The sequence below is a fragment of the Pristiophorus japonicus genome, chromosome 1 (assembly GCF_044704955.1).
Source record: "Pristiophorus japonicus isolate sPriJap1 chromosome 1, sPriJap1.hap1, whole genome shotgun sequence".
NCBI lineage: Eukaryota > Metazoa > Chordata > Chondrichthyes > Pristiophoridae > Pristiophorus > Pristiophorus japonicus.
Window position 1 is genome coordinate 400,015,838 of NC_091977.1, and position 26,848 is coordinate 400,042,685.

Below are 26,848 nucleotides of genomic sequence, written 5' to 3' on the forward strand. Positions count from 1 at the left end.
GACATTCATTCTTTGTGACCAATCGGTGGAAAACAGATAGCCATTGGAATGAGGCCTATTCTTTCTCAGCCTCTCTTGATGACCACTCACATGCTGCAGACTCGAGATGGCAGAAGGTACGCTCGACAGCATCATGTGCCTAATGTAAGACGTGACAGACCGATGAGGAGGACCAGACGTTACACCCCCCGCAAGTACAGGGAGAAGCAGTCTTACCTCAACTTGTGCGACACCACCTGCCTTTGGAGACTGCGCTTCCACAGAGAGGTTATCAGTGAGATATGCCAGCTCATAAGGGGAGATCTGCAGCCTGCCAGCACCAACTGTCCGTCAAGGTCAAAGTCACCGCGGCATTGTCATTCTACGCGTCGGGTTCTTTTCAGGCCTCAGCTGGCGACATTTGCGGTATGTCTCAGCATACCACACATTGCTGCATTAGACAGGTCACTGAAGCCCTGTACGCATGCAGAATGGACTTGATCAGCTTCCCTATGACCAGGGAGGCTCAGAATGAGAGAGCTTTAGGATTCTACCGAATTGCTAACTTCCCTAAGATGCAGGGAGCAATAGACTGTACGCACACTGCGATGTGGGCATCTTTTCAGGATGCAGAGGTTTTCAGGAACCGCAAGGAATTCCACTTCCTGAATGTCCAACTCGTTGTCAACCACCAGCAAATTATAATGGCAGTGAATGTTAAATTTCCAGGCAGCATCCATGATGCTCACACCCTGCGTGAGAGCACTGCATCTGACTTGTTTAACAATCAGTCAGAAGGGCAATGCTGTATGCTTGGTGACAAAGGATATGGCCTCGCCACCTGGCTGATGATCCCCCTGCGTGACACCCACACTGAAACCGAGAGGCGATACAATGAGATCCACAGAGCCACTCGCAATATCGTGGAGAAAACCATTGGAGTGCTTAAACAGCGCTTTAGATGCCTGGACCACTCAGGAGGCAAGCTCCAATATCACCCTGAGCAGATCGCTCAATTCGTGGTGGTGTGCTGCATGCTGCACAACTTGTCTATCAGGAGGGAACAAGAATTGCCAGAAGGGTCTGACGGTCCACCTCAGGAAAGAGAGGACGAGGAGGTGGACGCTGACATTGGGCCACACAATCAAGCTGATGCTGAAGCCATGCTCCCGCCCTCCTGTAGACTGCAGGAAAGGGCCCATGGTGGCTACATAGCTGCAAGACTCTTAGGTCAGCAGCTCATAAATGAGCGCTTTGCTTGAAAGAACGTTGGTGATATTTACAAGGCTGACACACTGCTGGGTGTGCAGGTCATACATCAATGGTGTGCATCACCTTGGTGACAGTTAAGCTTTAAATTGATTCAAGTTAAGTGTAATTATACCCTTTGAAGTTAAGGAATCACCAGTGTGTAATGGTGCAGCTATCTGAGCCAATGCACAACAATGTTATGTTAAATAAACAACATTTAAACCGACCATTTGTCTGAAATCATAAGTATATCTATAAAAACCACCCCACCCTCGCCCCAGCCCACAACAAATTTATCACATTTACATAATTACAATGGTCCCCATTTCCCGCAATACAGAACACAAATGCAAACCAACAAGGTAGCCCCCTCGCCCCTTGCCCTGACCCTCCCACCAAAATAGCAGCAGCAACCTAAAAATATGCCCCTGACAACACCTGCGGCCATGCACCTCACTTTCCTTCCCCCCCCCCCCCCGCTTCTCATCCTCACCTCTACCACTTCCCCTCCTGACTCCAAATCGTCTGGTTGAGGAGTTCCTCAGGCGCTGCTTCACTGGGGGGGGGCATGACGGCAGACCGCTGCTTGGACGGATACGGGAGAGGACGGTCCCAAGGTGGGAACGTGTTCCGAGCCAGAAGCAAGATGTTGCTCCTGGCTCTCATGTGTTGTTGGCAATGGGGGTGCAGCACCTTGGGGTGCTGTGCCAAACTCCGGGACCACTGGGAGCCCTCTGCCACCAGTGTTCCTGGCTACCAGCTCTCGGGCCTCTTCCATCCCTTCCATGTTATATATTGTTTGTTGGACAAAAACTCGGTGCCAACTATGTTCTTGGTGCTTAGTAGGTTTTTTGCTGCTGGTGAATCTCCTTCGTGCCTCCCACAACAACCAGACAAGCACACACCACACCCACACACGCTTTCAGTCCCTCTCTACTCCCTCCTCTTCTGCGCATGTAATGATGACCCCTAACCTCCTGAATCGCGGAAAATGAGTGTTACCATACCGTTGCTAAGGACGGCGACACTTTACAGAGAAGGTCAGAGAGATTTAACGCGAACGCCCATTTTAGGTCGCTAGCGGTAACACCCGATTTTTAAAATGGAGACTAGGGGCTTTGAAAATGGGCGACAAGCCGACGATCTGAAAATCCATTTTTACTGCCCATGCCGGAAATAACGCCCATTTTTGGGCGATCTGCACAAAAGTGTAAAATCTAACCCATTGTCCCTATGGAATTTCTTTGTTCGCTATTTACAAAAAGTCTTTAATCATTCAAAATACCAAACAGAAAGATTTCATGTGAACAAGTCATGGTATTCCTATGTTAATATAACACCACACAATTTCACTCATTGCGTTTTGTGGCTTCATCAGCAATGCTTTGGTGCTCCCCCTATGGCTGAGTTGTTCCAGTGAGTAACTAAACCACACAGACAAGGGGGGATTTAATGTTCAATCCCACCATTGTGCTGCTCTAGCTACTCTCAGGCAGCAGAGGTAAAAGTGTGGTATGGACAATTGGCCTAAGAGCTCTTGGGTTAGGGAAATAAACACATCATCTCAGATAATATTAATGTGGATTTAGAAATGCATGGGTTAAACAAGGACAGCCAGGCGATTAAAGGGAAGTGGTGTTTGACAACTTTAATAGAGCTTTTTAAGACGTCACTGATTGTATAGATAAAGGGGATACAGTAGATGTAGTGTATATGAATATTCAGAAAGTGTTCAATAAGGTATCTCATAAGAGGCATGTTAGAAAAATTGAGTTGTATGGTATAAGAGGAAAGGTTACAGCATGGATAAAACATTGTCAGATGTACAGGAAATAAATAGTTAGGGTAAATCGATGTTGCTCGCTCAGACTGGAGAAGGACTGGAAGTGGTGTCCTCCAGGGGTCAGTATTGGGTTCACTTTTGTTCTTTGTCTATATGGACTATTTGGATTTGGGCGTCGGGAACACAATCTCAAAATCTGCTGAATACAGAAAAATAGGTTTGGCAAATAGTGAGGACTGTAAAGGACTCCAGGAAGATATAGACATATTAATGACATGGACAGACAGATGGCAGATGCAAGTTAAAGTGGATGAGTGTGAGGTATTATATTTTGGGAGAAATAAACACAGGAATGGAAGTATACATTTAATGGAAAGATACTCAAGGACATAAAAGCCATCGAGAGTACATATGAAAAATTCAGCAGGATGATGCCGAGGATAGTAAAACCATAGTTAGGAGCAGAGATGTGAGATGCTGAGACTATTTCCATTGGCGCAGCGATAGCGAAGAGCATATTTAATAAAGGTTTTTAAAATTATGAAGAAATTTGATAGTGTAGTACTGGAGTACCCCTAGTCCCCATGGAAACATACTCCAGAACAAATCGTCATCTTCGGGAGAGGAAAGGAGGGAAGAAAACAGTCTGAGAAAATTAGGACAAAAATTAAACAAGGAGAAATGAAACATTTGGAACTGTTGACAATATGTGTTGATGTCAAGGACTGACAATATCTTGCTGATCCAATAGAAGAGGAGAAGAGTAATATATGTATTCTGCTGCATGGCTGCTTCTCAGACAATCCAATGCAGGGTTTTACATAGAAACATAGAAAATAGGTGCAGGAGTAGGCCATTCGGCCCTTCGAGCCTGCACCGCCATTCAATAAGATCATGGCTGATCATGCAACTTCAATACATCATTCCTGCTTTCTCTCCATACCCCTTAATCCCTTTAGCCGCAAGGGCAACATCTAACTGCCTTTTGAATATATCTAACAAACTGGCCTCAACAACTTTCTGTGGTAGAGAATTCCACATACTCACAACTCTCTGAGTGAAGAAGTTTCTCATCTCAGTCCTAAATGGCTTACCCCTTATCCTTAGACTGTGACCCCTGGTTCTGGACTTCCCCAACATCGGGAACATTCTTCCTGCATCTAACCTGTCCAATCCTGTCAGAATTTTATATGTTTCTATGAGATCCCCTCTCATTCTTCTAAATTCCATTGAATATAACCCTAGTCGATCCAGTCTTTCTTCATATGTCAGTCCTGTCATCCCGGGCATCAGTCTGGTGAATCTTCGCTGCACTCCATTAATAACAAGAATGTCCTTCCTCAGATTAAGATAATGTAAGGTAGAAACTAAGTTATGTTCTACTTGTTGGAGTTGCACCTGCAGCTGGGAGTTTACAGGTCTGATGTAATAATATACCTAAACTTCAGATATTGATGTGTTTTCAAGATGTAATGAAAGAAGTTATTTCGCGGCTGGTATTGTGTTGCCCTTTGACTGATTAGCGTGCAATTCTCAAATCAGGTGATCATGTTTTCTCTTATTGATAGAACGAATTGTCTAAGAAAAAGAACTGAGTTATTTCTCCAGCTTTGTGCCACTATGTTAAATGGCGCATCCTATTGCTTTTACTATAACATAGCTAGAGATCGTGGTCCATATCGGGACCAACGACATAGGTAGAAAGAGGGCTGAGGTCCTACAGACAGAATTTAGGGAGCTAGGAAGAAAATTAAAGGGTAGGACCTCAAACATAGTAATCTCCGGGTTACTACCGGTGCCACATGCTGATGAGTACAAGAATAGAAAAATAGAGAGGATAAACGCGTGGCTGGAGAGTGGGTGTAGGAGGGAGGGCTTTAAATTCTTGAGGCATTGGGAGCGCTTCTGGAGGAGATGGGACCTGTACAAACCGGACGGGTTGCACCTCAACAGCGCAGGGACCAATATCCTCGCAGGGAGTTTTGCTAGTGCTTGGGGAGAGTTTAAACTAGCTTGGCAGGGGGATGGGAACCTAGAACAAATTCAATAGGGAAGGAAATAAAGCAGAAATTGGTTAGCAAGAAGTTAGAAAGTGAATTTGTAAGACAGAGGAAACAAGGGTTAGCAAGTAGTGATCAAGGAGGTCCTCCTGTGCTAAATTGTATATACTTTAATGCAAGGAGTATAGCGAATAAGGTGGATGAGCTAAGAGCACGGGTAGACACTTGGGAGTATGACATTATAGCCATTACAGAAACATGGCTGAAAGAGGGGCAGGTTTGGCAGATCAATATTCCTGGTTACAAGATTTTTAGAAAAGATAGAGAGGGGGGTAAAAAGTGGGTGTATGTCATGGTATTGATTAAAGAAACTATTACAGCAGTGAGGAGGGATGATATTTTAGAGGGATCATCAAATTAGGTCATATGGGTCGAATTGAAAAATAAAAAAGGGGCGATCACACTGCTGGGCATGTATTACAGAGCCCCAAAAGGGAGGAAGATAGAGGAGCAAATATGTAGGCAAATTGCTGTGAAGTCCAAAAACCTTGGGTAGTAATAGTAGGACATTTTAACTATCCTAATATTGATTGCGACAAATATAGTGTGAAAGGTATAGAGGGTGCGGAATTCTTAAAATGCATTCAAGAGAACTTTTTTAGTCAGCATGTAACAAGCCCAACATGAGAGGGGGCGGTTTTGGATTTAGTTTTGGGGAATGAAGCTGGGCAGGTTGAAGGGGTATTAGTGGGAGAGCACTTGGGTGCCAGTGACCATAATTCAGTCAGATTCAAGTTAGTTATGGATAAGGACAAGGATCATCATCATCATAGGCAGTCCCTCAGAATCGAGGAAGACTTACTTCCACTCTAAAAATGAGTCCTTATGTGGCTGAACAGTCCAATACGAGAACCACAGTCCCTGTCACAGGTGGGACAGATCGTCGTTGAGGGTAAGGGTGGGTGGGACTGGTTTGCCGCATGTTCTTTCCGCTGCCTGCGCTTGATTTCTGCATGGACTCGGCGATGAGACTCGAGGTGCTCAGCGCCCTCCCGGATGCACTTCCTCCACTTAAGGCGGTCTTTGGCCAGGGACTCCCAGGTGTCGATGGGGATGTTGCACTTTATCAAGGAGGCTTTGAGGATGTCCTTGAAATGTTTCCTCTGCCCACCTTTGGCTCGTTTGCGGTGAAGGAGATCCGAGTAGAGCGCTTGCTTTGGGAGTCTCTTGTCTGGCATGCAAACTATGTGGCCTGCCCAGCGGAGCTGATCAAGTGTGGTCAGTGTTTCAATGCTGGGGATGTTGGCCTACTCCTGTTCCTATTTTTTATGTTCTTATGTGCCCTTAAAGAAAAAGGGTGGGAACAACAATTCTAGAGCCCCCTGGATGTCTAGGGACTTACAGGAAAGGATAAAGAAAAAAAGGCAAGCTTGTGTCATATACCGACGGCTAAATATTATAGAATCTTTAGAGGAATATAGGAAGTTATGAGGTAAAATTACAAAGGATATTAGGAATGCTAAGAGAGAGCATGAAAAATTCTTGGCTAGTAAAATTAAGGAAAAGCCAAAGATGTTCTATAAATATATTAAGAGCAAGAGGGTAACTAAAGAAACGATAGGGCCTATTAGACACCATGGGCTGCATTTTACACTTTTGTGCAGATCGCCCAAAAATGGGCATTATTTCCGACATGGGCGGTAAAAATGGGTTTTCAGATCGCCGGTTTGTCGCCCATTCTCAAAGCCCCTAGTCCCCATTTTTGAAACTGGGCGTTACCGTGAGCGATATGAAATGGGAATTAGCGTTAAATCTCTCTGACCTTCTGCCGTAAAGTGTCGCCGTCCTTAGCAACGGCATGGCAATGTAGAAACATAGAAAATAGGTGCAGGAGTAGGCCATTCGGCCCTTTGAGCCTGCACCACCATTCAAATAAGATCATGGCTGATCATTCACCTCAGTACCCCTTTCCTGCTTTCTCTCCATACCCCTTGATCCCTAAAGCTATAAGGGCCATATCTAACTCCCTCTTAATATATCCAATGAACTGGCATCAACAACACTCTGCGGTAGAGAATTCCACAGGGTAACAACACTGTGAGTGAAGAAGTTTCTCCTCATCTCAATCCTAAATGGCTTACCCTTTAGTCTTAGATTGTGACCACTGGTTCTGGACTTCCCCAACATCGGGAACATTCTTCCTGCATCTAACCTGTCCAGTCCCGTCAGAATTTTATATGTTTCTATGAGATAGAAACATAGAAACATAGAAAATAGGTGCAGGAGCAGGCCATTCAGCCCTTCTAGCCTGCACCGCCATTCAATGAGTTCATGGCTGAACATGAAACTTCAGTACCCCCTTCCTGCTTTCTCGCCATAACCCTTGATCCCCCGAGTAGTAAGGACTTCATCTAACTCCCTTTTGAATATATTTAGTGAATTGGCCTCAACTACTTTCTGTGGTAGAGAATTCCACAGGTTCACCACTCTCTGGGTGAAGAAGTTTCTCCTCATCTCGGTCCTAAATGGCTTACCCCTTATCCTCAGACTGTGACCCCTGGTTCTGGACTTCCCCAACATTGGGAACATTCTTTCTGCATCTAACCTGTCTAAACCCGTCAGAATTTTAAACGTTTCTATGAGGTCCCCTCTCATTCTTCTGAACTCCAGTGAATACAAGCCCAGTCGATCCAGTCTCTCCTCATAAGTCAATCCTGCCATCCTGGGAATCAGTCTGGTGAAACTTCGCTGCACTCCCTCAAAAGCAAGAACATCCTTCCTCAGATTAGGAGACCAAAACTGAACACAATATTCCAGGTGAGGCCTCGCTAAGGCCCTGTACAATTGCAGTAAGACCTCCCTGCTCCTACACTCAAATCCCCTAGCTATGAAGGCCAAAATACCATTTGCCTTCTTCACTGCCTGCTGTACCTGCATGCCAACTTTCAATGACTGATGTACCATGACACCCAGGTCTCGTTGCACCTCCCCTTTTCCTAATCTGCCGCCATTCAGATAATATTCTGCCTTTGTGTTTTTGCCACCAAAGCATGTCCAAGTCACCCTGCAGCCTTGCAGATGACACAAAACTGGGTGGCGGTGTGAGCTGTGAGGCGGACGCTAAGAGGCTGCAGGGTTACTTGGACAGGTTAGGTGAGTGGGCAAATGCATGGCAGATGCAGTATAATGTGGATAAATGTGAGGTTATCCACTTTGGGGGCAAAAACACAAAGACAGAATATTATCTGAATGGCGGTAGATTCGGAAAAGGGGAGGTGCAACGAGGCCTGGGTGTCATGGTTCATCAGTCATTGAAAGTTGGCATACAGGTACAGCAGGCGGTGAAGAAGGCAAATGGTATTTTGGCCTTCATAGCTAGGGGATTTGAGTATAGGAGCAGGGAGGTCTTACTGAAGTTGTACAGGGCCTTGGTGAGGCCTCATCTGGAATATTGTGTTCAGTTTTGGTCTCCTAATCTGAGGAAGGACGTTATTGCTATTGAGGGGGTGCAGTGAAGGTTCACCAGACTGATTCCCGAGATGGCTGGACTGACATATGAGGAGAGACTGGATCAACTGGGCCTTTATACATTGGAGTTTAGAAGGATGAGAGGGGATCTCATAGAAACATACAAGATTCTGACGGGACGGGACAGGTTAGATGCGGGTAGAATGTTCCGGATGTTGGGGAAGTCCAGAACCAGGGGTCACAGTCTTAGGATAAGGGGTAGGCCATTTAGGACTGAGATGAGGAGAAACTTCTTCACTCAGAGAGTTGTTAACCTGTGGAATTCCCTGCCGCAGAGAGTTGTTGATGCCAGTTCATATTCAAGAGGGAGTTAGATATGGCCCTTACAGCTAAGGGAATCAAGGGGTATGGAGAGAAAGCAGGAAAGGGGTACTGAGGGAATGATCAGCCATGATCTTATTGAATGGTGGTGCAGCTCAAAGGGCTGAATGGAATACTCCTGCACCTATTTTCCATGTTTCTATCTTTCTATAGTGTCCTCCTCACAACTCACACCACCACCCAGCTTAGTGTCATCTGCAAACTTGGAGCTATTACACTCATTTCCCTTATCCAAATCATTAATGTATATTGTAAATAGCTGGGTTCCCAGCATTGAGCCCTGCGGCACCCCATGAGTCACTGCCTGAAATTCTGAAAAGGACCCGTTTATCCTGACTCTCTGCTTCCTGTCTGCCAACCAGTTCTCTATCCAAGTCAGTACATTACCCCCAATACCATATGCTTTAATTTTGCACACCAATCTGGTGTGAGACCTTGTCAAAAGCCTTTTGAAAGTCCAAATACACCACATCCACCAGTTCTCCCTTGTCCACTCTACCAGTTACATTCTCAAAAAATTCTAGAAGATTTGTCAAGCATGATTTCCCTTTCATAAATCCATGCGATCCCGTCACTGCTTTGCAAATGTGCTGCTATTTCATCTTTAATAATTTATTCCAACATTTTCCCCACTACTGATTCCTGCGATTCTGGAGGTCAGGGGTCATCATTACATGCGCAGAAGAGGAGACAGAGAGAGAGGGAGCAGAGAGGGACTGAAAGTGTGTGTGGGTGTGCTGTGTGCTTGTTTGGCTGTTGTGGGAGGCATGAGGGAGATTCACAAGAAGCAAAAAGCCTACTAAGCACCAAGAACATAGTTGGCACCGAGTTTTTGTCCATCAAATAATACATAACTTGGAAGGAATGGAGGAGGCCCTGGAGTTGGTAGCCAGGGATACTGGTGGCAGAGGGCTCCCAGTGATCCCAGAGCGCGGCACAGCACCCCAAGGTGCTGCACCCCCATTGCCAACGACATGAGAGCCAGGAGCAACATCTTGCGTCTGGCTCGGAGCACATTCCCACCTTGGGACCGTCCCCTCCCGTATCCGTCCAAGCAGCGGTTCTGCCGTCATCCCTCCCCCAGTGGAGCAACGCCTGAGGATCTCCTCGGCCAGGCAGCTTGGAGTCAGGAGGGGAAGCGAAGGTGTAGAGGTGGGGAGGAGAAGCCGGGTGGGTGGGGAGGATAACCGCAGGTGTTGTCTGGGGCATATTTTTAGGTTGCTGCTGCTATTTTGGTGGGATGGGGCAAGGGGCGAGGGGGCTACCTTGCTGTTTTCCATTTGTGTTCTGTTTTGTTAGAAATGGGGACTATTGTAATGATGTAACTGTGATAAATGTGTTGTGGGCTGGAGCGGGATGAGTTGGTCTTTACAGATACACTTATGATTTCAGACAAACGTTCGGATTAAATGTTTTTTTATTTAACATAACCTTGTTGCGCATTGGCTCAGATAGCTGCACCATTACATACTGGTGATTCCTTAACATGAAAGGGTATAATTACACTTAACTTCAATCAACTTAAACTTTAACTGTCACCAAGGTGATGCCCACTATAGATGTATGACCTGCACACCCAGCAGTGTGTCAGCCTTGTAAATAACACCAACATTCTTTCAGACAAAGTGCTCATTTATGAGCTCCTGATGTAAGGGTCTTGCAGCTATGATGCCACCACGGACTCTTTCCTGCAGTCTACAGGGGGGCGGGGGCATGGCTTCAGCGTCAGCCTGATTGTGTGGCCCAATGTCAGTATCCATCTCCTTGTCCTTCTCTTCCTCTCTCTCCTGAGGTGGACCATCAGACCCTTCTGGCAATTCTTGTCCCCTCCTGATAGCCAAGTTGTGCATCATGGAGCTCACCACCACGAATTGAGCTACCTGCTCAGGGTGGTATTGGAACTTGCCTCCTGAGTGGTCCAGTCATCTAAAGCGCTGTTTAAGCACTCCAATGCTTTTCTCGACAATATTGCGAGTGGCTTTGTGGCTCTCATTGTATCGCCTCTCGGCTTCAGTGTGGGTGTCACTCAGGGGGGTCATCAGCCAGGTGGCGAGGCCATATCCTTTGTCACCAAACATCCAGTATTGACCTTATGGCTGATTGTTAAACAAGTCAGACACTGTGCTCTCATGCAGGATATGAGCATCATGGATGCTGCCCAGAAATTTAGCATTCACTGCCATTATAATTTGCTGGTGGTCGACAATGAGTTGGACATTCAGGGAGTGGAATCCCTTGCGGTTCCTGAAAACCTCTGCATCCTGATAAGGTGCCCGTATCACGATGTGCGTACAGTCTGTTGCTCCCTGCACCTTGGGGAAGTTTGCAATTCTGGAGAATCCTAGAGCCCTCTCAGTCTGTGCCTCCCTGGTCATAGTGAAGCTGATCAAGCCCCTGCTGTGTGCATATAGGGCTTCAGTGATCTGTCTAATGCAGCAATGTGTGGCATGCTGAGACAGACTGCAAATGTCACCAGCTGAGGCCTGACAAGAACCCGACGCGTAGGACGACAGTGCCGCAGTGACTTTGCAGTACTGATGGTGCTGGCAGGCTGCAGATCTCCCCTTTTGAGCTGGCATGTGGTGTTGGGCAAGTTGAGGTAAGATTGCTTCTCCCTGTACTTGCGGGGGATGTAACATCTGGTCCTCCTCATCAGTCTGGCACATTTTACATTGGGCACATAATGCTGTGGAGCGTACCTTCAGCCATCTCAAGTCTGTAATATGTAATTGGTCAACAAGAGAGGGTGAGAAAGGACCAACCCCATTGCAATAGCTTTCTGTTTTCCACCAATTAGTTACAAAGAATGAATGTCCCGAAGAAGGCACCTATTAAATTCCAATCATTCACAGTATGATAAAGATGTTTATACAGATGTTCACATCACCTCCAAACAGCTCCAGAGTACATCCGAACTCCCCCGAGGTTGAAGCAGAGCAGCCTTTTAAATGATGCGACATGTGATGTAGAACATGGCGTCCATAACGCTGTGATTAGTTCCAGTTAGTTCCACTTTTACCGGGCGTTTTTTTGGGCAAGCGATATTGTGGACGATATGTGTGCGAGGTGGTGAAAGTGACACTGGGCGATCTCCTGGGCGTTAGTTTCAGCAAATGTGATCTTTATGACAAAAAAAAGTGGGTGGTCGGTATTATTGAATCTCGGCGTTAATTCCATGTGGAAACTAACGCTGGGTGATGTTATGGCCGTTGATTTTGCCCATTCTGATGATTCTGCCCAAAAGAAGTGGGCGGGGGGTAATATTTTTTTCCTGGTGTTATGCACATGGGGAAAGTAACGCTTGGCAATAAATATAAAAAAAATGCCCATCAGTTTCCATTTTGTGGCTAAATGGGCGATATATGGGCGTTATACGTCATTTCAATGGTAAAATGGGTGTTAAGTGGGCGTTAAGCATGCAAAAAAAAGTGGAAAATCTAGCCCCATGAGGGTAATCTTTGTGTGGATGCGGAAGATGTTGGTATGGTTCTTTGTGAATACTTTGCGTCTGTTTTCACGAAGGAAAGAGACAATGCAGATACTGCTATCGAGTTGGAGTGTGAAATTCTGGATGAAATAAACATAGCCAGAGAGGTGGTATTAAGGGGTTTAGCAGCTTTAAAAGTAGATAAGTCCCCAGGCCCGGATGAAATGCATCCCAGGCTTTTGAGCGAAGTAAAAGAGGGAATAGCAGAGGCCTTGACCATCATTTTCCAGTACTCTTTGGATTTGGGCATGGTGCCAGAGGACTGGAGGACTGCTAATGTGGTACTCGTGTTTAAGAAGAGAGAAAGGGTTGGCCGAGTAATTACAGGCCTGTCAGCCTCACCTCAGTGGTGGGAAAATTATTGGAAAAAATCCTGAAAGACAGGATAAATCTACATTTGGAAAGAAAAGGATTAATTAGAGACAGTCAGCACAGATTTATTAAGGGAAGATCGTGTTTGACTAACCTGATTGAATTTTTTGAGGAGGTAACCAGGAGGTCCGATGAGGGTAATGCGTACGATATAGTGTATATGGACTTTAGCAAAGCTTTTGAAAAGGTCCCACATGGTAGACTGGTCACGAAGGTTAAAGCCTGAGGAATCCAGGGCAAAGCAGCTAGTTGGATCCAAAATTGGCTTAGAGGTAGTAAGCAAAGGGTAATGGTTGATGGATGTTTTTGTGACTGGAAGGATGTTTCCAGTGGGGTTCCGCAGGGCTCAGTACTGGGTCCCTTATTTTTGCAGTATATATCAATGATCTAGATTTGAATATAGGGAGTATGATTAAGAAGTTTGCAGATGACCCTAAAATTGGCTGCGTGGTTGATAATGAAGAGGAAAGTCATGGACTGCAGGAGGATATCAATCTACTGGTCAGATGGGCAGAACAGTGGCAAATGTAATTTAATTCGGAGAAGTGTGAGGTAATGCACTTTGGGAGGGCTAATAAGGAAAGGGTACACATTAAGCGGTAGGCCACTTAAAAGTGTAGATGAACAAAGGGACCTTGGAGTGCTTGTCTACAGATTGAGGACGATCTGGATAGGCTGGGTTTGTTCTCAATGGAACAGAGGAGGTTGAGAGGAGGCCTCATTGAGGTGTCCAAAATTTTTAGGGGCCTGGATATAGTGGATAGTAAGGGCCTATTTCTATTGGTGGAGGGGTCAATTACGAGGGGGCATAAGGTTCAGAGGGAATTTGAGGGGGGGGCTTCTTAACGCAGAGGGTTCTGGGGGTCTGGAACTCACTGCCTGGAAGGATGGTGGATGCAGAAACCCTCACTACATTTAAAAGGTTCTTAGATGGGCAGTTAAAGTACAGTAACCTGCAGGGTTACGGACCTAGAGCTGATAATTCATATTAGACTGGTGGCTGGTGCAGGTATGATGGTAAGTACTGCAGGGAATCGAATACGGCCAGGGTGATCTCCTCGACTAGTTTTGATCGCCTGAATGAGTCGGAGAGGAATTTTTCCAGATTTTTTTTTCCCCAATTGGCCTGGGTTTTTATCTGGTTTTTGCCTCTCCCAGGAGATCACATAGCTCCGGTTGGGATGGAGTGTAGAATGTTTCAATTTAAGGGGTGTCGTAGTTGTGTGGGGTGGACTGGTTGGGCTGGGTGCTCTTTACCTTTCCGCCATTGTTCATTGTTCATAGTTTTATATGTAACCTTCAGGGTTGCTGACCGAGGGCCGTGCGACTCTTTGTCGATGGGCCGAAATGGCCTCCTTCTGCACTGTGAATTTCTATGTTTCTATATTTCTATACCTTTGTGACTCAGTCTTGGTAATGGACATCTGTCAGTGGAACAATCAATTTTGACTAACAATCTGTAATTATTTGTTAGTGCAGTGTCTTGTGTCTCAGAATGTTTCTATCATTTTCAGTGCAACAGATTTTTGGCAGTAGTAACAAGAAGCACTGCAGAGATACTCTTTGGACCAGAGTTAAACCATCCACAGTTTATTCAAAAGCACAAAGCTTAGAATAGGGAATGGAGCTCCTGATAATACTTAATGAAGATGGATCGGTATTTGCAGTTAAAGATATTGATCAGGATATGGCAGCATTCAATGGGATGAAAAATCAAACTTGTTAAATGGTCACATAATATTATACATCCTTGTTAAAGACACTGTTAGTGAGCTATTATTTAATTTAGAATCACACTGTGAGTTATATTTCAGTGACACAAACATGATATAATCAGGCAATTTACACAATCTTGCTACAATTAACATTGCCTCTGCCAAAGTACAACTCAGCCAAACAGTGTTATATAATTGTTGGATAATTGACTATTATTATGGCATTTTCCACTAATTTGCTAAACAGGTTGGCATTTTAGCCATTTGATTGGTTTGCTGTGAATTTTTCACACTTTTTCAGCATCAAAGTGAAATTTTCAACATCAACATACTTATGGCTCTTTTAAGTCCCTTGTGTTAGAGAATTTACAAAGAACATGTCAATAGTTTTTTAACAATATTTGATAGAAAGCTTTGTCATATGAAACAAATGGAAAATGCAATTACTAGTAATTATTCTGAACATTTTATTAGAATTATGCAGGTAAAGTTGTATTTAACAAAAAGATGAAGCACAACAGCTCTTCAAGCAAACAACCAATCTCTGAAACAGTTAACTGCTACTTTGCCATTACATCCAAAAATACCAAAGTCCTAAAGACTTTAAGAACCAGAAAAAGGATTTTCTTTATTGAAAGTGTTCTCTACTGAAAGCAGCAACTAGAGGTGAAAAGCCAGCATCTAATCTATTGCACTATCCTATCCCCAAATAAAACCTTTCAAGTAAATTATCCGCAGGATGGCAGACAGCATGATAGTGCAGCATGTTGGATCAATAACTCGCTACCCACAGTGAGGTGAGTTTGTACCAATGATGCTGTTATGAAACAGTTTCACTTAGCAATGTAATTGTGGAAATGAAGCCTGCATCGAAAGTCAGAACTGAAGCTAACAGGAGAACACAGCACAGTGAGACTCACTGGAGGAGTGAATCTCACTTCATTTTGCTTCGGAGTCAGGTCGAACCTTAATACATGACGTACACTGCACCGGTTTAGCATTGGCATTAAATAGCATTGAGTCGATATCACAGAAACAGGCTATTCTGCCCAACTGGTCTATGCCGGCGTTTATGCTCCACACGAGCCTTCTCCCACCCTTCTTCATCTAATCCTATCAGCAAATGCTTCCAGTCTTTAGTCCCTTATGTGCTTATCTAGCTTCCCCTTAAATGCGTCTATACGCTTCATCTCAACTACTCTTAGTGGCAGCACGTTTCACATTCTTACCATTCTTTGGGTAAATCATTTTCTCCTGAATTCCTTATTGGATTTATTAGTGATTATCCTATAATTATGACCTCTAGTTTTGGACTCCCCACAAGAGGACATCTTTTCTCTATGTCTCACCTATCAAACCCTTTCATTATCTAAAAGATCAAGTCATCCATCAGTCTTCTATGTTCCAGAGAAAAGAGTCCCAGCTTGTTCAATCTTTCCTGATAAGTATATCCCTGTGAATCTTTTTGCACCTTTTCCAATGCCTCTATATCCTTTTTAGAATATGGAGACCAGAACAATGCACAGTACTCCAAGTGTGTGGTCGAACCAAGGTTCTATACAAGTTTAATATATCTTCTCTGCTTTTCAATTCTATCCCTCTAGAAATGAACTCCAGTGCTTATGGATTTTTTATGTTCTTATTAAATTGCTACTTTTAGTGATTTGTGTATCTATACCCATAGATCTCCTTTCTCCTCTACCCCATTTAGACTCTTATTATCCAAGCAGTATGTGGCCTCCTTATTTTTCCTACCAAAATCTACCACCTCGCTTATCTATATTGAAATTCATTTGCCAATTACACACACACATTTTGAAATTGTACTTCTGATTCCTGAGTCCAAATTGATAATGCAAGTTGTGAACAACTGTGGACCCAGCACCAATCCTTGTGGAATACCACTTCCCACCTATTGTCAGTTTTAGTAGCTACCCTTAACCCCTATTCTCTGTTCACTACTTTGTAGCCAGCTTGCGATCCATTCTAGTTTTTGTCCTCTGACTCCACATGCTCTGCGCTTAGTCATGAGTTTACTATGCAGTACCTTATCAAAGGCCTGTTGAAAATCCAAATATATTACATCTACATTACACTTGTCTACTCTTTCTATTACTTCTTCAAATAATTCTATAAGGTTGGTCAAGCATGACCTTCCCTTTTGAAATCCATGTTGATTATTATATTTTCAGTTTCTAGATGTTGTTCTATTACATCTTTGATTTAGGATTCCATTATCTTTCCTACCACCGACGTTAAGCTAATTGGTCTATGGTTCCCTGGACTTGTTCTATCTCTCTTGTTAAATATAGGAATATCATTAGCTATCTGCCAGTTCTCTGGCAATATTCTCTTTTTCAATCAATTTATATATAGTAGTGCTTCTGCTATATCTTCCCAAACTTCTTTTAATATGCGCGGAGATAAAACGGGTCACACCTGTGCTAAACCTGTGATATAAATGCACCCTGGGAGTATATTCATAGACTGCCCTTGTATATCTTTTATGAGGGGGTTTGGAGCACCACAAGCAAGGATTGGGAGGAATCTGTCTGCTTACTCACCAGCTGCAGTTATTGCATGGCCAGCAGAGGTTAAAGACAGATAGGAAGAAAATAGAGGACGTCTTACTCTAAAATAATAGAAAAAGTGTTGCCTATTGAAAGTTTTTCAAGCATGAAGAGAAAGTACAAAAGCTTACAGTTAGCCTTCACCCTACTGTGCTATCAGTGTGGTTTCCTGGTAACCAGTTTTTAGTATGATTTATAAATCTATTTTTTTTAATATGTTCTATATTTATCAAAATTAATGGACAAATTAGTGACTCATGCTCATGTGATAAAAGTTCTGAATTCATGTGACTCTCATGAGTAACACTGATTATAAAATTATGCATTTTTGAAAAAAAAACACTTTTTCATCCGGAAAAGATCTTTAGGACTTTATTCCACCACTCACTCATTAATTTTTGTGATTGCTTTATATGCCACATAAAAGTAGTTTCTCATTCTCACAAATGCAAATTGGAATGATGGTTTGTCATCAGGGTTTAAGCTCAGCAACAGAATCTTAGAAACTCAGTCAATTTATGGGGAAATTAAATTAGCTAAACCTCAGCAGTTAGATTATTCATCAGCATGGCATTTGCAAGATTTCCAAGTCTCTCTGTAAAGGGTTGGCAAATATGGAAAGAAAAGTATTTCGCAAGAAATTAAAAAGCAGCAGTTGTCAGCTAATGACAACTTAAACCCTGAATCATTGCAATTAACACATATTCTGGACTGCAACTGTCCAACAGCCAGGCAGCTTTAGTGATGGAGAAGTAGGTTACTAATCCAGATAGTCATAAATTCATTCTCATCTTCTCTCATTATCTCATGATTTCAAGATTAGGAAGAAAAATATGGTTGCACCAATCAGACACTGTGACATAGAGTTTCTGTTGGTCAAATGTAGGGCAACATTGAAAGCAGAAATAGTAAAGGGGACAGCCTGTTCAGCTTGGACAGTTCTCATAGCTGTAGGAAGTGTGACTTAGGTAGGTAACAGTGGAGGAACCTTTATACTCCAGGTTTTATCCAAAAAAATTGCTGCAGTAATATTAGAATATACTGGTTATAATTTTTTTAACAGGGGGAGAGTACGAGAAACTACTTTGTGTCTTTAAGATATCACATTTAATAAATATTCCTCCTACCCAGTAAAGAAAAAATCATGTACTGAATCTGATTCCAAAGATGGCGAAGTACGATCGTCAAAACCAAAACTGAAATGAAGAGCGCTAGACCCTGTGAGAAAATAAGATACACTGGGTCTGCATTTTTGTTCATAACTGATCCTTTGAAGTCTTTAGTTAATGCACAACTGTGCAGAGTGGTGAGAAGGCAATTACATTAAACAATGCACTGTTATCCTTAATGAAGCATTTTATGCAAGTACATCAAGATAGCATGTAGCAGACTGCAGTTGTTTATTCGAAAGCAAAATAGCCTTTCTCTATACTGATCTGTTTAGGTTGATATCTTTTAGATTGGAATCGCTAAAGATTGAAATGAATATATCTGTGGAGAATTGACATTATAATTTTTTTTGTCATCAAGGGGCGAGTAACAGGGAGTTTACCCCCAACAATTTTTTCTCCCTTACTGAAGGCAGTGATTCATGAAGCTTAGTGGACACCTGCAACCCTCCACTTCCTTGACCAAGTGTTCTTTCCCCCTTGTGAGCCTAGACAGCCCAGTCTAGATTTTCTAGCCAGAATTGTTTTAACATCAATGTCAACCCAGTTACTTCTGCTCGACGATCAGAAAACCTAGACTATTGTCAGCAGCTTATTTAATCATGAGGGTCATCACAACCCAACCTGATCTTGTCCTCACCTGACAACATCTTTGTGCATTTTTCAATTGGAGCCACTAGACAGTCATCAGTAGCAGGAACAGCAGTCGACTTTCACCCTCCCCAGTCCTACAGCCCTAAGTGCTAATTTAGCACAAACCAGGGGTTAAATTTGTGTCCTTCTTTATTTGTGTGGTTCAGTACCACACCATGTGAGGCAGTTATCCTATGAGCCATCAGAAAACACATCAGAGAGTTTTCTATCTGCGTAAGTAATAAATTTCTAATTGGTAACAAGCAAAAAATGCAATCTACTGTCACCATGCACAAAACTCATTTAGATGCATCATTGAGCATGGCAATGAGGTGCATGATATTATGGTCAAGCTGGTCTACAAGAAGTGCAGAATTCTTTGTGCAAACAATAAAATCTTCACTGACCTGCGATAGAGCTGCAGCTGAACTAGTTTCATTAACATCCACTTCCAATGCAGCTGAACTGTGGTCTGCTGCGGGTTTCTTTACATCTTTCTCAACAAAAACAGTTGACCCGATCTGACTGTTACTATCGCCTGAACTGTTGCTCATTAGGTTCAAATTAGGGCTGACCTTGTCCACTGTATGAGCTTTATGCCAAGCTGGGTAAAACTGAGGATCTGCAGCTACTGCTGTTGATAGCAGCTGAGTTTCAGACTCCAGAGTATCATGAGCCTCACTCAGCTCAACCACGGCCTTTATAAGGATAAACAGAACAAACAGAGAATAGACAATATCCTTTATCTGCGTGTAGTAATTAAAAGTAAATTAGAATTAATTTATAATTTATAATAAATTACTTATGTATCATTGTGTTATTTTAAAGGGAACATGAGTAATAAGTACAAAAGTAAAATACTGCAGATGCTGGAAATCTGAAATAGTGGTAAGTACTTACTCCTTGTTGAATCCAGTTTTACCAAGAAGACCCTCTTGGAACATGCGTGCATCTTATGTTTACACACCAATCATGAGTTGTCTTTTTTTTCTCAGTTTCTACTATGTATCAACTAAAACAGTAAATTCTCAGTAAACAAAAATGCCTGTGATCTACAAAATGACATCAATGATAAGAAGAAAACATATCATGGCCAAGATCACAACTATACCACTGCGTCACTGTTGAAATGGAATTCATACATAATCCCATGGAGGGGCCTGGAAATGGGAATACCTGTATTTATAATCTAATTGTTAAAACAAGAATCTGGGACACAATTAATTGGTTATCATTCATTTATTTATACCTAATCTAAAGCTCTCCCTCAAGGAAATATATATTTAAAAGAATTAAGAATAAAATGTCTATCTTGATATTTTAACATTTGTTTTGTAATCCTATATTTAGCTTTTTTTAATAGTAATAAAACACCATCATATCTCTGGCAGAAAAAAAAAATCAAACAAAATGAATATGGTGTGGCATCATTTATTGCTTCACCAGTTTTCTGTCATTAGATGCTCAGGGGTTATTGCTCTTGCCCAGGTTATTAACTTCATCTTTAAAAGCAGTAGATCGTTTCCCCAATGTTCTCCCCTTCTCTCCTGAAGCCTGGATATGATTTCATGGGCACTGTCAGTCATTTTTTCGTTATTTTAGAAGTGGATGTACCATACACTTTAGAAAATGTTCATTTTTGCCACTTCATTTGGTGTATTTTACAGCATCTTGATGTAAGATTTAGTAGTAATTTGAAAAGTGGGTATATTATAAAGTGCTGTAAATTCTACAAAACAATTTATCAAAAATGATTTTCTTGAGGGGAGAAGCATGTTCCCAGAGTGTTCTGCACAATATACCGTCTACTATCTAGATGGGTCACAAGGCATCCTTCTCATTTCTGACATTTTGTTTGGTAGATTTTACAGCATTTTGCAGTAAAATATATTAGAAGTAGGAGTACTGCAAAATTCCTCAAATGCGTCACTGGTTATCAACCATAGGGGGAAAGTACTTATGGAGAAGTAAACTGATCCAAAATTTATTGAGAGGCTGCAGAATCAACAACCAAACAGACCATGAGGGACGGAGCAGGGACCCAAAGGGTATACATACCAATGTAGAAAACTAGCCAAAGATGATCAGCAACATCAAAAAAAAGGTGACAACTCAAAAACAGCCCTGATTATGAGTCTGTGATGTAAAAACAAGTAGTTACAGAAACATTGTAACCTAAGTACCCAACATTTCATCGCATATTGGAAAAAAAAATAAGTACATGGAGGCCCAAAGGGGAAAATCAAACTTGAAGGCACAAAATTGTCGGCACAATTCTGGTGGATCAGGGAGAGGGCACCAGAGGCATGCTGCCCTGGAAAATTTTGAATTTTTATATTAAAAATGATGCATTCTAATTAATTTTTAGCAGTTAGACTTCATAATTGATAGGTTCTGGTGAAAGGTCATCGATCTGAAACGTTAACTCTGTTTCTCTCTCCACATATGCTGCCTGACATACTGAGCATTTACAGCATTTTCTGTTTTTATTTCACAAAGAAAAGGGAGAGAAAAGCAACAATTTGATTTTCAACAGACCAAATAGACCATTATTTATTCAAAAATTGCCTCAACTCCTTCAGTCTTTCACAGAGAATCCTTCCCCAACCATGCCAGCTCAACGGACACTCTCCTCCCTCAATTCAACCTGGCACTCTACTCCTTTTCCAGTCCAGTTGAAGTTGGCAATCTTCACATCTGCTAACCTCCTCAGTTCATACGGTACTATTGCCCCACCCACAGTTTATGCTGGCACTCTCCATCCCCATTCCATCTCCTTCCTCCCACAGCCCTAAAATGCCAATCCCAGGTTCTTCTTTTCCTTCTCTGCCATCTGTTTTTTCCTCTCCCCTCTCCCTTTAGTGCTGTTCTGACATGATTGCTATTATTAATGCACTGGGACTGAGCACCATTCCCCTTCATGCCCGCCTTGAATGCTGCAGTTAGGCCCTTTTAAATTCAGCTGTTGATCCCTGTCTCTTATGGTTACCAACCCTCTAGGATTGTCCTGGAGTCTCCAGGAATTCTAGATTAATCTCCTGGACACTGCTGCGAGCAACCCAGGACAAAAATCATAGAGGCACTTAAAATGGTACTTTTCTCATTTTCTGTGAACATTTTTAGTTTATTAGCTATAAAAATATTGGTTATGGGGAAAAGAGGTGGGGCAGCTGGCCGAGGGAAGTCACATGATAAAACCTCCAGGAGTACGTCAAACCAGAGTTGGCAACCCGTCTGCCACTGTACATTATAGGCAGGAACACCAGTTCTTGCAAGAATTCCTGTGTAAAGTATGCAGAGACAGGAAACTCTTCCATTAGCAGCAGCACTTGGGGCATGCTCTGAGGGGAGAGGGATCTGGTCAATGTTTGCTGATTAAAACAAAGCTGGCGGAAGAAGCGGATTCCACTATTTCCAGTGGCTGGAAAGAGAGCATATGCTTCTTTCCTCAAATAAAAAGTGAATATACTGCCCGATTTTCAGTACTGGGGCAGACGAGGATGGGCTGAGACTCATTGGGGGTAAAATTGTGTAGCGCCGTTTGGGGCGATAACTTTTGTGGTAGTTACGCGAGGGACTTCGGCATGAACTTACGGTTTATCGCTCCAGGAAGGAAGTGGAGCACTAAATAAGCGCTACCACTTCCCTTGGAGTGTTACAGCCAGCAGTAGGGTAGCGGTGCTGCGCTGCCCAATACCGAGGGCAGCACTGCCATGAACGGAGACTCCTTCCCTCCCTTAAAGGGAAGGGCCATTGCTGCAGGCTCTGCAATGAAAAGAGGTCCCTTGTTGCCGACGGCAGCCGCGAACTGCCATGATCAGCCCCAAGCACTGTAGCAGAGTGCAGGGACTGATCGATCGTAGCCCCAAAAAAATCATGAAAAATAAATATTAGGTATGATGACAAATTCCCCCCCCCCCCCCACCCCCCGCAACCATTATCCCCATTAAACAGCATTCCTGAAGTGCCCGGCCTCCCAAACAATGCCTCCTGCAGCTGTCGGTATTGTCACCTGGCGATGCTGCAGGGGGGTGGAACCAAAGTTCGGGTCCTGGGTACTACCGGGGCGATGCGCATGACGATGACATCATGATCTCCAAGCGCAGGAGATCATGGCGTTCGGGGTTACCGCCGCCGCAAACGTCCAGGGGAAGTTCGCAGGCGTTCGTACTCTCGCCACGCCCGGGCGCAGAGCCGTTACTGCCTCATTATCGCCCCCCGGAGGCGCTAACAGGGTGCACAAACAAAGCCAATTTCTAGCCCACTATATCAAAGCACTACCCACTTTTGCACCTGCTTGATTTTCTGGCATTGTTTCTGTTAGAAGTATTTAAGTGAGGCGGTAATGATATGGAAATGTCGTCCGTCCCATTTTACGTCATTAGCAGCTCATTGTTAATTACACCCCTATAAACGGGAGCCAGCATTGCTAGGCAGTAAGTCACAGGCAGTAGTAGATTTAAACGGCTTAGGCAACTTTTATGAAACTTATGACATCTACCTGTCAGCACCCCACTCCAGAATATAAAGATCTTACCTTTAGCTGAACCAGGAGAAGCCATCAATGTCTTATGCCATATTTGTAACCTAGCCTACAGCCCTCTTTCAGTGTTGGCATCGTACATCCAACAGCCGTGAAGGTCACAACGACACTGAACTTTGATACTACAAGGTTATTGCATGCTGGCAGTGGGGCCATCGGTAACATTAGCCAATCGGATGCATGCAGATGTATATCGTCATCATCATAGGCAGTCCCTTGGAATCGAGGAAGACTTGATTCCACTCCTAAAGTTAGTCCTTTGGTGGCTGAACAGTCCAATACGAAAGCCACAGACCCTGTCAAAGGTGGGACAGACATTCATCGGGGGAAGGGGGGGTGGGGCTGATTTGGCGCACGCTCCTTCCGCTGCCTGCGCCTGACCTCTTCATGCTTGCAGCATTGAGATTCAAAGAGCTCAACACCCTCCCAACCACCTCACTCTGCCTTCCCAAGCCTACTCCTGCACATCTCTCCTCACACAAACTTACCTTGCAGGTGCACCCATCCCTTTCTGTCTATGCACTTACTCACATCTCCATCTGACCATCCACCACTGACACTCACCCTCATCTTAATGCAGTGTTACTTCTCTCCCTCATAGTCACCCTCTACAGATGTTACCTGTCCATCCCTTCCACTCATTGCATCACTATCACTCAAAGGTCTCTTGTTTCAGTCCTTGCAGGAGAAGAGAGCACAGAACACCTGGAAGAGGCAGCGAACCAGTGGTTGTCCTCCAGTCATGACACCGCTCACTTCAGCAAAGAAGGTGATACTGAAAGCTGAGCTGAATTGCAGGGTTGCTGGCAAAGGGAGATGGAGAGAGGGGGAACTCCCAGCTACCTGGTGACAGAATTAAATATCACACAGCTACATGGCATACAACAGTCACTCATCTTGAATTGATGTCAGTAGCCAGTGAAATATGATCATGTGCATAATGGTAACTTAAAATATTCTTATCATAACAGTTCTAATTCATGTCTTTACTTTCCCACAGGCCCATCAAGTGTCCGCCGCCCCCACCCCATATGCCCCCTCATGTTCCCCCCACTGTCCAGTCAGAGGAGGTTATAGACTCTGAGGGTGCACCATCACAGGAACCAAGCAGACCAAGCACCAGCACAGATATAAACACATCGGAGGGTCCACTAAGTGGGAAAGTAGTGTTGTCATCTGGTGACATGTGAGCAAGAGCAGATGGTAGAGACAGAGACAGCAATGGAGAGTCCTCATCGGTGGGTGCAGGATGCTCAGAGCAGTGCTCCGTTGAATGCAGATGCTGAACCTTGGGGGCCGTCGGCAAAGCGTATGATTCTTGTGGAGCAACAGAAAATGTGGGAGTCTCTGGCAGGTTTTCCAGCCACAATGTGCTCATATATAAGAACATAAGAAATAGGAGCAGGAGTAGGCCATATGTCCCTGAAACCTGCTCCGCCATTAAATAAGATCATGGCTGATCATCGACCTTAGCTCCACTTTCCCACCCGATCTCTATTTCCCTTGATTCCCTTAGACTCCAAAAATCCATCTATCTCAGCCCTCAAAGACTCAGCATCCACAGCCCTCTGGGGCAGAGAATTCCAAAGATTCACAACCCTCTGAATGAAGAAGTATCTCCTCATCTCAGTCTTAAATGTCCTATCCCTTATCCTGAGACTAAACCCCCTAATTCCAGACACTCCATCCAGGGAAACAACCTCTCAGCATCTACCCTGTCAATCCCCTTCAGAATCCTGTATGTTTCAATGAGATCACCTTCTTTTAAAGTCCAGAGAGAATAGGTCCATTCTACACACCTTTTCATCATAGGACAGCCTTCTCATCCCAGGAATCAATTAAGTGGGCCTTCATTACACCGCCTCCAAGGCAAGTATATCCTTCCTTAGATAAGAAGACCAAAACTGTGCGCAGTACATAGAAACATAGAGACATAGAAACATAGAAAATAGGTGCAGGAGTAGGCCATTCGGCCCTTCTAGCCTGCACCGCCATTCAATGAGTTCATGGCTGAACATGCAACTTCAGGACCCCATTCCTGCTTTCTCACCATACCCCTTGATTCCCCTAGTAGTAAGGACTTCATCTAACTCCTTTTTGAATATATTTAGTGAATTGGCCTCAACAACTTTCTGTGGTAGAGAATTCCACAGGTTCACCACTCTCTGGGTGAAGAAATTCCTCCTCATCTCGGTCCTAAATGGCTTCCCCCTTATCCTTAGACTGTGTCCCCTGGTTCTGGACTTCCCCAACATTGGGAACATTCTTCCTGCATCTAACCTGTCTAACCCCGTCAGAATTTTAAACGTTTCTATGAGGTCCCCTCTCATTCTTCTGAACTCCAGTGAATACAAGCCCAGTTGATCCAGTCTTTCTTGATAGGTCAGTCCCGCCATCCCGGGAATCAGTCTGGTGAACCTTCGCTGCACTCCCTCAATAGCAAGAATGTCCTTCCTCAGGTTAGGAGACCAAAACTGTACACAATACTCCAGGGGTGGCCTCACCAAGGCCCTGTACAATTGTAGCAACACCTCCCTGCCCCTGTACTCAAATCCCCTCGCTATGAAGGCCAACATGCCATTTGCTTTCTTAACCGCCTGCTGTACCTGCATGCCAACCTTCAATGACTGATGTACCATGACACCCAGGTCTCTTTGCACCTCCCCTTTTCCTAATCTGTCACCATTCAGATAATAGTCTGTCTCTCTGTTTTTACCACCAAAGTGGATAACCTCACATTTATCCACATTATACTTCATCTGCCATGCATTTGCCCACTCACCTAACCTATCCAAGTCGCTCTGCAGCCTCATAGCATCCTCCTCGCAGCTCACACTGCCACCCAACTTAGTGTCATCCGCAAATTTGGAGATACTACATTTAATCTCCTCTTCTAAATCATTAATGTACAGTGTAAACAGCTGGGGCCCCAGCACAGAACCTTGCGGTACCCCACGAGTCACTGCCTGCCATTCTGAAAAGTCCCCATTTACTCCTACTCTTTGCCTCCTGTCTGACATCCAGTTCTCAATCCATGTCAGCACACTACCCCCAATCCCATGTGCTTTAACTTTGCACATTAATCTCTTGTGTGGGACCTTGTTGAAAGCCTTCTGAAAGTCCAAATATACCACATCAACTGGTTCTCCCTTGTCCACTCTACTGGAAACATCCTCAAAAAATTCCAGAAGATTTGTCAAGCATGATTTCCCTTTCACAAATCCATGCTGACTTGGACCTATCATATTACCTCTTTCCAAATGCACTGCTATGACATCCTTAATAATTGATTCCATCATTTTACCCACTACCGATGTCAGGCTGACCGGTCTATAATTCCCTGTTTTCTCTCTCCCTCCTTTTTTAAAAAGTGGGGTTACATTGGCTACCCTCCACTCGATAGGAACTGATCCAGAGTCAATGGAATGTTGGAAAATGACTATCAATGCATCCACTATTTCCAAGGCCACCTCCTTAAGTACTCTGGGATGCAGTCC

At 43.8% G+C, this 26,848-nt stretch overlaps 1 protein-coding gene across 11 annotated transcripts in view; it reads right to left on the reverse strand.

Annotated features, from left to right (window-relative positions):
• The window catches only part of trim55a (tripartite motif containing 55a), a 198,037-nt gene that overhangs the window by 56,274 nt on the left and 114,915 nt on the right, over positions 1 to 26,848 (reverse strand). For 3 of the 11 annotated variants that reach the window (XM_070891598.1, XM_070891572.1, XM_070891589.1), the window contains exon 9: positions 19,216 to 19,506. The exons of 4 other annotated variants lie outside the window; for them this stretch is intronic. In XM_070891598.1, the coding sequence (XP_070747699.1) occupies positions 19,216 to 19,506 (291 nt within the window). Of the gene's footprint in view, positions 1 to 11,563; positions 11,579 to 18,133; positions 18,225 to 19,215; positions 19,507 to 26,848 lie in introns of those variants that run through there. 4 more of the 11 variants (XM_070891582.1, XM_070891606.1, XM_070891620.1 and 1 more) reach the window with 4 other exon arrangements.